The following is a 12,383-nucleotide window of genomic DNA, read 5'->3' on the forward strand; positions in this document are numbered from 1 at the left end:
ACGCCCCCCTGGTCACGGCCGACAAATGATCTTCCAGTGTCAGCCGTGGATCCAGGAGGACACCCAAGTTGCGCGCCCTCTCTGAGGGGGCCAAAGTTTCGCCCCCTATAGACAGCGATGGAATCAGCTGACTATGCCGGGGCGCCGGCAACCACAGCCACTCGGTCTTGGAAGGGTTGAGTCTGAGTCTGTTCCTCCCTCGTGGACTTCAACTCCCAGAATTCTTGAGCCAACATGGCTCAGCTTGGAAACCTCTCCCTTTCCCCTCAGCATGGCTGGTTCAGGAATTCTGGGAATTGAAGTCCACGAGTCATAAAAGAGCCAAAGTTGCCTACCCCTGGTCTAGGATGCTCACAGTTTCCCAGTTGAAACTATTGTTGAGTTTCTTCATGAGTTGTGAGATTAAGGGGTTTTCATTGTATCTTCTGACTGCTAGTTAGTGTTCATAGACATGCTCTGCTAGTCTTCTGTTTGTCAGTACTAAATAGTGGCTGTTACATAGTAACAGCTATTATTATTTCTTTCCATAATTTCCATATTGGTAAGAAGAAAACAATTGTTGCGTTCATAGTGAAAAACAATCAGACTTTGGTAGCTTGAATTTTTGTAAATTATTGTCCACATTGTTTGAAAATTTATTTTCCAGTTGGACAATGATGTCTCCATTTTTATTTTCTCAGATAGAAGAGAGTGAAGAAGAATGGGGGGTTCCTCACTGCTTTACACTGAGAAGTCAACACCAATCCATTGTTGTTGCTGCGAGGTAATTATCTTGGACCATGTGCTTTTAGAACATCTATGTAGGGATTTGAGACAGTGTGCCTGTTCTACAGAAGATACACTTTGGATTATTATAGGTATTGTAGCTAGTTACAATGGTAATTCTGAATTCATTTGTAATCACCCTTTTGCAATAAACAGGCATTAGTTAATATAAAGTAAAGTAAGCTTGCAGAGCAGAAGGTGATAGTATGCTTTTTTGTAACTTTATCTGGCCTGGTTATAAAGGTTCCCCACCCCCCAAATAAATAGTCTGAAAGCAGGATATGGCTTAATTTTGCCTAACTTGTGAAGCTCAATACTATTTGCAATTAAAAAAAAGAACTACCCTTTTAGCATTCACAGGACACTGTGAAGAACTCTTCTCCCAAGTATTGGGCTAGCTGGGAAGCTGTGTGGGCTGGCACCTGAGGGAAGGGTACTTCTGTTTTTATCTTTGCTTTTATGTATAGATGTGAGCTGCCTAGAATTGTTATATGAGACAGGCAGCCATATAAGTCCTGCAAATAAACAATAAATAAACCTCTATTATTTTCCTAGTAACCGCATTGAAATGGACAAGTGGACTGAGGACCTTCAGATGGCCATTGACTTGGCAGAGAACTGTAATGATCCTGCTTCTGAATTCCATGGAAATAGCCCACCTGACACAAGTAAGTCCAGAACAAGAAAAGGGGTGTGTGTGAATCCTACAGTTCCAAAGTATCATTATATATGCAGTACATGCTGCAGGGCCCCTGCTTTAAAAACAAGGAAAATCAGGTCTTTTCTTATCTAATTTCAGTTCAGATAGATTATATGGCAGCTGGTTTGTGGGTATCAAATCCTATATTTTATTCTCTTTTAAGAATTTTAGAAATGTGTTTAATGGCAGTATATGGAATTGTATGCAAAGTAGTAAATGAAATGACGCTGAAATTAAAGAATGCCTTCTGTGTTCCAAAACAATAATTCATGTTTCACTGAAGTATGTACTAAGTCACTCTATTTAGAGCACAGAATTACTAGGGCCTAAATTATAAATCGATGTTTTTCAACCTTGGCAAATTTAAGACTTCAGCTCCCAGAATTCCCCAGCCAACATGGTCCATGGGGAATTCTGGGAATTGAAGTCCACACATCTTAAACTTGCTATCATTGAGAAACACTGTTATAGATAATAATAATAATGTTCCTATGCACAATCCCATAATGAATTATTGATTAATCAATTGGCCATTAATTTCTTGTCGGGATGCTTTCCTCAGGGAAAAAATATCTTAATCTCCTTCCATATTCATGTTTTCCCTATACAACCAACTCAAAACAGACAAGGCACTAAGATAGCTTCTTCACCATTTTGGAGATTTCCTTTAATCAGAGATAATATTTTGCTTATGATTTCATGCTCCGTATTTTATACAAGGGGGGGAAAAAAGAGGCTTTTCCCCTGCATTTTGTAGAGTCTCCCGAGGAGTCCACTGTAGACCAGGAATCGGAGGATGATCTCAATGCATCCCGCACCTCGCTTGAACGTCAAGCTCCTCACCGTGGCAACACTACAGTGCACGTCTGCTGGCACAGAAATACCAGTGTCTCTATGGTCGACTTTAGTATTGCAGTGGAGGTATCTGGCTCAAAATGGCTTGGACTGCAGCTCAAAAGAGCCATCTTCCTCAGGCACCATTTCCTTTCCAATCATTGCCCTCTTGGTTAATTGGAAACTACATTAAGTCCATTCAAAAGACATTCAGGCAATTTATAAATAATTTTACTTTTCATGTGATACCTTTCATGCTTCTAAATTAATTTCTATATGTTGATATCAAGAGGGGTTCTTCTGAGTATTTTTTTTTAATCCTCAGTATATTTGGAAAGGGCAATAGGTCTGTCTATGAGCTGCAGTCTGAAATGTGCAATTTGTTTTATTTTCTGCTGTCTGTTATTCTCTGGACTCTTACAATATTCTCCTCTCAGGCTTATCTGCCTCTCTCATGTTTTCTTTATCAGAGGAGATCTCTCTGTGTATTTTTAAAGATGCATTTTGGCTGTAGCTAAACCAATTTGATACAGATTAATGAGGTATGGAATCCAAAACATTCTCATCCCAAATCAATGAAATTTGCATGGAAAGTATTGCATTCTCATATCAATTCATGTTAGCTTTTATGTGGAACTTCGGTGTTTAATTTTATCAAAGATAAAGGGGATATTTGTGGAGATCATGTGTTGTTCTGCTTTCAGTTCTTCTTCATAAAATAAGGCTCCATTCAACTCTGTTGAAAAGTAGAAGAAAACAGTTCTTCTGAAGCACAATTTTTTATAAAATTGAGTTGAAGATGAAAAAATAACATAGCATTTCATTTAAATTATAAATTGGTTTAGCTTCTTTAAGGTACCTGCAGACACCCATTTCCAAAGGAATGCCTCTAGGTTGTTTTGGCTACATCAGGGAACGCACCGGATATACATGCCTTAGTTTTATAGAATAAAAGGTTCTATAGCTTTAAAAATAAAAATTTTAAAGAACTAAATATTTCCCTTGGATTCAGACATACCTGGTTGTAATTCTCTCCAAATACATTTGATCTTACTTCTGAGTGTGTGTGGCATATTCTATCAGAAACATCCTAATACTTCACCTCTGGGGATCAATAGGGTGACAAATCTTGCCGCCAGATTGCCCTCACATACTTGGAGTTTATCACATCAAACAACCTAGAAGCAGATCCATCTGCACTCACACAACTGTCTTTAGTTCCACAGCTTTTCCCATGACCGGCAAGTTACAGTCATACTTTCCTAATTCTGTGTTTAATGTCACATCAACATTATAGTTTATGCTTTCTCTCTGTGTCTTTCCTTCTTTCCCTCCTTCTTTCTCTTTTTCTTGTGGTAGAAGACCCTCTCACTGTCAGTGACTGTCCTTCCCCACCTGTTGGACTGATCAGTGATCAGCGGCCTGTTTCCATTTCATATGTCTGCTGGTACCGAATGCAAAGCCTGTCCTTTTATGATACCCTTCAGAAAATGAGGTAACCAAAATCAAAAGTAGAGAATTAGGACTACATGTGTGTTATTGTATTCCAGTACACACACATCCTGTCTGGTTTTTTGAAACTGGAATGGGTCAAAATGAAAGCTTTCAAAATACAGTAAAAAGCTTGTTAGCCCTGTTGACAATTTGGACGGTAATAGTGTTTCCTTTTAGCTGTTTTGATAAGAGCCTTGTTCATTATGCTGCTAAACGTCAACCAGAACTAAAAGAATAATAAAATTTTCCACTAAGAGAACAAAGATTCAGCAAGACTGATTATTTTTAAGCTAAAGTGTATGTTTATCTTCCCTTTGTCATAATCATTGGATGTATTTGATATTTAGCATTAGCTTCTTTCAAATATATGGTAGGCACACATTTAATCCAAAGCACCTTATTTTAACTATTTCATCAAAAAAAAGTTTCCAAATACTTAATTCAAATCAAAGCCTCTCATTTATGCAACTTTACAATCTATTTAAGTTTTACCTATTAAAATCAGTGGGGCCTAAGTTATTGTTATTAAGCTACCTTTCTAAAGATGACTTAAGAGAAATACATTCAATTTTCTGGACCCTTTTAAATAGTGGTGTTGTGTGAAATATTCTTTATAAATTTTCCCACCTGCACAAAGAATTATAATTTAAAATCATAGTAAAATTGTCTTCTAGCCACACACCCTTAAAAATAAATACTCCAGCATCAAATGTGTTTCAGCAAGTGGCTGCACTTAGCTGGTCTTGGCTGATCTCAGGAGCAAAGCAGGGGTAGTAGCCCTGATAACTAGTTGGAAGAGAGTGTTGGAATTTCAGGCCCAGAACATAAGCCAGGAAGTCAAGAGACCATTCTGGAAAAAAGGCAAGGGCAAAACGCTTCTGTAACTTTGTCAAGAAAATTGCATGTCTGCCAACACCACCTCAGTTTAAGTGGGGCTTCTAATAAGGTAACAGCAGATAATTTATTTCTTGCTAGATTCAACTTACAAGCCGACCTCACTGAATGAAACAGTTCAGAAACTTGAAATGCGATTTATTACCATTTTCAACAGACAAAAATAAACTCTTTCAATTTAGGCTGAAAAAATGCCATTCTACATGAGCCTTGCCTGCTTTCCATCATCTTGTTTTACCCTCTCCATGTATTTTATTTTGTTTGTTGTACTATTTCCCTCCTTTTTTCAGAACCAACTCTCTGGAAACCTTCTGCGAAAATTCAAAAACAGCAATGGGTGGCAGAAGCTTTGGGTGGTGTTCACCAACTTCTGCATGTTTTTCTACAAATCTCACCAGGTAATTGATTCTTCTGAAAGCAGAAAATAATCTTTATGTTACCTTTTTCACATTAGAGGATTGAAATGCCGTTTGATTAGCCCCAGGAGAGCTAATATAGATAGTCCTTGACCTATGACAGCAATTGGAATAAGACTTTTCATCATTAAGTAATGTAGTTGCATCACTGAACAATGGCAATCTGTGTAGTCCTCATTATTACAGTCATTAGGTGAGACAAATTCTTACCAGCTGTCCGCATCCTACAGGCATAGGAAAGGCAACAGGAAGTTGCAAGTTACCCATGGGCAGATGAGTGGCTGTTACCAGGTGAGGGATGGAACAAGGGGATAGGGGAAAGAGTCAGAGAAGAGAGAGTATGTGACAGTGCAAGGGATTGTGCAAGAGTGTCACATGAGTTGTGGAGAGTGAGAGGGGCTGTGAGAGACGCGCTGTGTGGGCCGAAGAAGACAATAGGGGATGTGAGAAGGTGAGTGAGAGGTATAGTGTGGGTTGGGGAGAGTGCAAGGGAGTATACTAGATTATTGCGTGGGTCAGGTAATGTGTGAGGAGATGCGCAAGAGATGTACAAGGGGTATTGCATGGAATATGAAGGGTCCATGAGAGATGTTCCGTGAGTTAGGAAGGGTAAGTGACTGTGTGAGAGGGTGCACAAGATGTGTAATGAGAATCAGGAAGAGTTCAGGGGGTGTGCAAGAGCTACCACACAAGTCAGAGTGGGTGTGTGGGGGCATTGTGTGTGTTGGGACGATATGCAGGGTGCACAAATAGCTAACAAAATGCAATTGCAGAGGATCTGGGGGAGGGAAAGACTTACCTCAGTGACTAGCAATCTTCCTGCTGGCTTCCCCATAGACTTTCTTAGGAAGCCAGCAGCATAATTGTGGTGTGCTTGGCAACTGGTCGTAAGTGCAACTGGGTTGCCAAGCACCCCAATCATGATCACATGGCCATGGGGGTATTGGGACTGCTGGAATGCCAAGGACCACCATTTGTTTAGCCCCATTGTAACTTTGTTGCTGATAGTTGCTGATTTATTTATTACATTTTAATATTGCCTATATTACTGTTTATAAATAACTCAAGGTGGTATACATAATAGTCCTTCCTCCTCTTTTCCCCCCACAACAACAATTGGGATTGGACTGAGAGGGAGTGACTGGCCCAAAGTCACTCAACCAACTTTCATGACTAAGGCGAGACTAGAGCTCACAGTCTCCTGGTTTCTCACCGGTTGCCTTAACTACTAGACCAAACTAGCTCTCAGCTGAATGAATGGTTGAACAGTTGAAACTGTCACAAATGGTCACAAGTCAAGGACAGCCTGTATTAGAAATTTCTGCAATGAAAACTGTGCACTTTCATGAGTGCTGTTTGAAAGTTGCTATTCTGTTATTGGTGGCTTTGGTTCCTACATTTCATTTCTCCGAGGAAGGGTACACCCAAAGATATTTGAGATTAATTACCGTAATATGAAACATTTTACAGAAAATGGATTAGCTGCAGGGATAATTAATTATGGATGAACAACTTGGAGAAAAAAATCGGCACTGAATTCTACAGTTTAGTCCAAAGGCACTTGATGGATTTCTGGGAATTCTAAATGCTTCAGTATTTCAGAATTAGGCTGTTTAAGTGGAAGTGTATAGTTAATAACTCTGCAGATAAAAACTAATCCAATGTTTATCTGCAGAAGTCTGCACCGCTACAAAAATCTGCTATCCAGACCTCTACTAACTTGCAGACATGTTAATCCTTTTTTAAAAAAATAAAATAAAATAGGTACATACTCTCCACTCCTGCCTGCCCCCAAAAGAGAAGGTTATTCTTGGTGTGGTATTTTGCTATTGGAAAAGGTTAAGTTTATAGTAAGAAAGTAGCAGTTGAAATGTGATGTCCAGATTTACATTGGCACAAATATGGCTGTGTGTGGAAAACAGAGGAACCGAACAGATTGGGAGCAGATGGAGCACAGAAAATCAATGAGGGAACAAAATAGGCAACGCAGCTTCATTCTTTCTGCTTTTTGCCTTCTTGTTCTATGTAGTGGATTCTTTGTGGGCTCTGTGCATCACACATAAGAGTGTTTGTAAGCCTACATAGGCCCCTCATAATGTTAGACTGTTTAGCTCTCTTTAATCTATTGCACTGTCCAACAGCATTGTAATGATTTGCTTCATTACTAAAACATCATTATCTTCAGGATCAGAGCAATCACCAGAACTATGGGCTTTTTCTTGAGAAAATCCTTATTGAGCTACCTTCAAATATACTTTTGATGTCAGCTAAGGAGGAGGTTCAAGAAGAAGATGGCACTCTCCCTATTTCTCCTTGCCATAGTTTTGATGTGCTTCCTATCTTATGCTCTTTAAGATACTGTGCCATAAATATATTAAATGCTGTGGTTAACTACTTCGCTTGGACAGAGATTTCTTGTGGAAACTGTATGTGTGGTGGGCTTTTCATAATTGTCCAAATTTCATGAAGCAAGCCCATAAAAGCTAGTGTTAGTCCAGAATCCCCATCACTAAGCAACATGGTCATAAAGTTGAACATTGCCTATTTGTGCCACTTAGCAATGGCAGTTTCTGCAGTCCTATTTGTTATTAAGGACATCATGTGACTGAGACTTCCAACTTCCTTCCAGCTTCCCCATTGACTTTTGGGAAGCCAGCAGGGAATGTCAGAAATTGTAGTTATATGACCACTTTCCTGTTACTGGCATAATCACACTATTTTTCATGTATAGAAGAGCTAACAGTTTATTCTCAGTCACTTCGTCAATCTCTCTGCTCAGATCTCCTTCGCAGAGCGAAGAGATTGGATAGAAAGAGATTTCATGAAAATATTGCAAGCTGTTTACATAGTGCATTTGTGGGTCCTAACTCCAGGCTGTCAATGCAGTTGCATTGTTTTTGATGTGTACAAGAGCAAACAGCTTACTCTCTTGCAATCCCTTCCTCTCCAATCTCTCTCCTCTCCAAGTAGGTGAGAGAGAAAAAACACAGATCAGACTCAGAACACTACATATTGACTGTAATGGTGTTCATGAACTGAGGGATTCTGCAACAGCAATAAATGGTCATCAATTGGTCATATAATTATTTTTTCAGCACCTTTGTAACTTTGAATGGTTGCTGAATGAGTAGTTGATAAGCGAGGATGTATGTACCTATATGTACTGTGGAAACTTTGCTTGCATCAGCTCGAGAAACTGAGATAAGGAACAGAGTCACCAGTGATCGTGCATTATGGATGAAGGTAGTCATCCAAGAGTTTACCAGAACCATAGAATATTATGACCATCCTCTCCATGCCATATTCCATATAACTCACAAATAACCACTTGAAGGCCACCGAATGATGAGCAGTCTCTCCTTTCCACTTGCACATCTGGTAAAAAATAAATACAGTAGACAACAGGAACATGAGAAGCTATGTCTACAGCCACCATGTTATAGGGAGTGTAGTAATTGTGCCAATAGTGGTTCACATTTAGGTGCAATATGTGTGGGGTCTCTTTCACAGAAACTCTTCTCAGTTCCAGTGAGATACAGAATATGGGGAAGAGACTGCCTTCTGCACTTGAGAATAACCTTTTGTAAAGCACCTGGTTGTTTCCTCTATGTCAGGGGTGTCAAACTGGCGGCCCACAGGCCAGATGCGTCAGTGCAGACCACCCCCAGTTCCATAAAGGCAAAAAACATTACATCACACGATTGAGTTTGACATCCATGCTCTAAGTGTTGGTTTAGGAGGTTAGGTAAACTCTGTTGCTGATTTTTATGATCAGGGTCTTTGTTTTATCCTTGGGTACTGCTCAGAGTCAGCTGTGAGATGAGCAGGCATATAAATCATGTAAATTCATTCATTCATTCACTGGGCTTTGAGTGTAGTGAAGGTGCTGGCCTAGAAACCAGGAAACAGTGAGTTCTCGTCCCACCTTGGGCATGAGAAAATAGCTGGGTAACTTTGGGCCAGGCACTCATCCTTCACTCACCAAACAGGGTTGTTTTTCTGGGGAAAATAGGAAGGAGAATTGGTATGTTTGCTGCCTTGAGCTGTACATGAAAGAAAAGATGTGATAAAAATCTAAGAAAAGAGAAGCTTGGGCAAATCCAAACCTATAAGCCTGTGTGCAGTGGAAAGACAAGAAGCCAATGTCTTTTGGGGAGGACCTTCCTGGGTTTTGTCTTTTACTTGAAACATACTGGGATTTGATGGTAGGAAGATAGTTTTGAAGCTCTTTGCATGCAGTTTTATTAATTTGTGAAGTGGGACCTTTGCTATTGCTACAACTCTACTGCCTTTTGTTTTCAGGACAATCATCCCTTAGCTAGCCTTCCTCTGCTGGGCTATTCTCTTACCATTCCTTCTGAATCTGAGAACATTAATAAAGACTATGTCTTTAAGCTACACTTCAAATCCCATGTGTACTATTTTAGGGCGGAGAGTGAATATACATTTGAAAGGTATGTTTGTTTACTCTGATTTTACTACATACTATGCTGTTAAATTCTATCATTAAAATGGATAGGTAATAAGTACTGTTATAATCCAGTCAATTTAAGTAAAGCAGCATGAAAATATTCTGTAGCAAAATCCATTTAAATATATGTGTCTTACTCTATAATATAGGTTAAGCTTAGTTTACAAATGGTGGTTAAGTGCAGGGTTTCTCAAATTCCACCAACTTTAGGATGGGTGGACTTCATGCTGGCTGGGGAATTCTGGGAGTTGAAGCCCACACCTCTTAAGACTGCTGAGGTTGAGAAATCTCAGAAACCTCTTGTACTTAACCATTACTGCCCTCTTTTTCCCCTCTGCCACCACTCTGTTCAAAGTAGAGGTTTTAAACTCTTCCCATATGAGATCCCATCAGAATCCCTATGCCTAGTTGCTTGTCCCAGAGAGATGAACTTGAAATGGGTGGAACAAAGATTGGCATTCCAGGTCACTTTTTTCTGTATCCCACTGGTGCCCTCTTAATCTCAAATTGCTTAGCAAGGCTATCAGGATGGGAAAGACAACCTATATCTTTGGGACAACCAATGGGAAGAGTCATCTCCATTGTTCTTCCCCAACTCCATTCCATTCTGGCCAACCAGATCAGCTGTTGGAAAAACAGGCTGGCATAGAATTGGGAAAGAACATTCTGCCTTATGCAGACAGGAGACCCACCTACTCCTTCCCTTTTCCCATCCTACTGATCTCTCCCAAATTCACCTAATAGGCAAATGTCTTCTGTGAAGCCACATCCACAGTAGAAAAGCTTCCCACCTGTACAGTGTAGGAAGTCCTGATGTTTGTCTTTCTATTGCTTAGGTGGATGGAGGTAATCCGAAGTGCCACAGGCCCAGCCTCGCGTGTCCGTGTATTAAGTCACGAAGAATCCCATGTTTATTGATGGCTGAACTCCAAATGGTTCATTCCAGCAACTGCTGCTTTTTTAGAGGATATTTGAATTTATTTTCCCCTTTTAAGATTTAGTAAAACACAAATCTATTAAAAATGTTTTGGATCAGCTTTTGAAATAATGCCTCTACAGGTTTGTTTACTATTATCAGCCACGTGAGGGTTTCATGTCTTGTATTTGTTCTTTGGAGTGGTTTTTTTAGCTTGTGCCAGTATTAAAATATTGTCCTTGGAGTGCCAAATGCCAAAAGATATTTCTTCGCCTCAAAAAATTTGCACCAGAAATATGTAGACCAATTTTTGTAGCAACTTAATTTTTTTTATACTTCCTTGAAAACCTGATGCCTCTTCTTTAATATACAGACCCTCAAAATGAGTTTTGGACTGATTTTTGTTTTGGTTATTATTATCTATTCACTTCACCACCTCAACATAAATCTTCAAGGTAAAGTTCTTTTATTTTTGATGTTTCTACACAGTTTGCTTGTAAGAATTAAAACTGGCAGCCAAATATGTAGTTTGTTCAATTCATCTCACTTCTGAACGTTGGAAATATTTCCTTCCGATATTGTCAGATGGATTTGCCTGCTTTTTTCTGATGAAAATTAATATTGAGATAGAAAATCATGCCCGAGAAACAGTTTACGTATTTTACTCCATGAAGTACTCGTAACAATGTCTTAGGAAATTTAAGATGGTATAATGATTTGTGTAACAAAATGTCAATATCTGTGTTCTACAAGGATTGTGGCATTAATTTTTTGTCAGAAAATTGGTGTTTCAATAAGAACAGGTGCGGGTGCATCTCTTCAAAGGAAACATTTGTTTCTGTAATGTTTTGTCCCAATATACTCTGTGCTTCTGCACCTTTATAAGTGGTACTATAAATCCATTCATATTTTGTCTGTACAAATTTGGAAGCAATTAGATAGCCTTAAATATGTTCATTTAATCAATGTCCAGCCCGATTAAGAGTCCAAAACAGCCTTTCTCAACCATTTTCCCCCTGGAGGAAGCTTTGAAATAATTTTCAGGGCTCAGAGAACCCTTGCATAAAAATTATTCTATCTAAAGCTCACTATGATTAGCAGCATGTAAAAATTCCCACCTTTGGAAGTGTTGACATTGCATGGCACACAAAATTTAAAACAACAACAACAGTATTTTGTTAATATAATAATGACCTTTCATGGAACCCAAGTTGAGAAAGGCTGTTCTAAAGATTTGATTGAGAGTATAAACTTTCCAGCAATTGAAATAGATTCATTGTGTATTATTAGATGTAATATGAATCCCACCACATGTCACACATTTTAAGAAAAATGATTTCTACTGTATCAATCTCTTGCTTTAAGAGCAGGTTTGGCAAATATAGAGGCTCTGTTGTATAAACATGTTTTAAGATTTGCTTACAGAAAAGGGAATAAAATACCTCAACAGCTTTAAACAGTGTATATAGCTTTGAGGGTTTCTTGCCATGATGTTTGTTCCTTGCCATTTACAAAAACGTGTTATTTTGAACATGCATAATTGATAACACATAATTTATATGTGTGCAACTGATTTGGGCAACTTACATAGGTTCATCAAAATGAGTCCATGAAAAGTTTTCCAGACATTTGCACAAACCTTTCTTTGGCCTACATATCCCAACATGCATTTTGCAATCCAGGATTGATTCAAAACTTTTTCTCTCCAATACCTCCCCCTCCCCCGGGGGCTGTGGTTTGATTTTTCCAGCTAAGCCATTAGATCGAAGCTGAATCCTGGAAGATTGTAGACCCTTGTTGCTGTAAAAAAAAGGCACTCCTTTTTAAATTGTTGTTTTGTTTTTAAGTGGTGGAAAGAAGACGAAAAAAGTCAACTAGGCTGCTGCTGACCTC

General features: G+C 39.0%; 1 protein-coding gene across 1 annotated transcript in view; it reads left to right on the plus strand.

The window, feature by feature from the left end:
- FARP1 (FERM, ARH/RhoGEF and pleckstrin domain protein 1) overlaps positions 1-11,976 on the plus strand; it is an 81,331-nt gene extending 69,355 nt beyond the window's left edge. The window contains exons 19-24 of the mRNA XM_029283003.1: positions 681-763; positions 1,321-1,433; positions 2,223-2,386; positions 4,978-5,085; positions 9,406-9,557; positions 10,411-11,976. Of these exons, the coding sequence (XP_029138836.1) occupies positions 681-763; positions 1,321-1,433; positions 2,223-2,386; positions 4,978-5,085; positions 9,406-9,557; positions 10,411-10,492 (702 nt within the window). The 3' untranslated portion in view covers positions 10,493-11,976. The remainder of the gene's footprint in view (positions 1-680; positions 764-1,320; positions 1,434-2,222; positions 2,387-4,977; positions 5,086-9,405; positions 9,558-10,410) is intronic.
- The last annotated feature ends 407 nt before the right edge of the window (positions 11,977-12,383 follow it).

Source organism: Protobothrops mucrosquamatus, unplaced genomic scaffold, assembly GCF_001527695.2.
Source record: "Protobothrops mucrosquamatus isolate PMUCROS unplaced genomic scaffold, P.Mucros_1.0 scaffold_35, whole genome shotgun sequence".
In the NCBI taxonomy this organism is placed as follows: Eukaryota; Metazoa; Chordata; class Lepidosauria; order Squamata; family Viperidae; genus Protobothrops; species Protobothrops mucrosquamatus.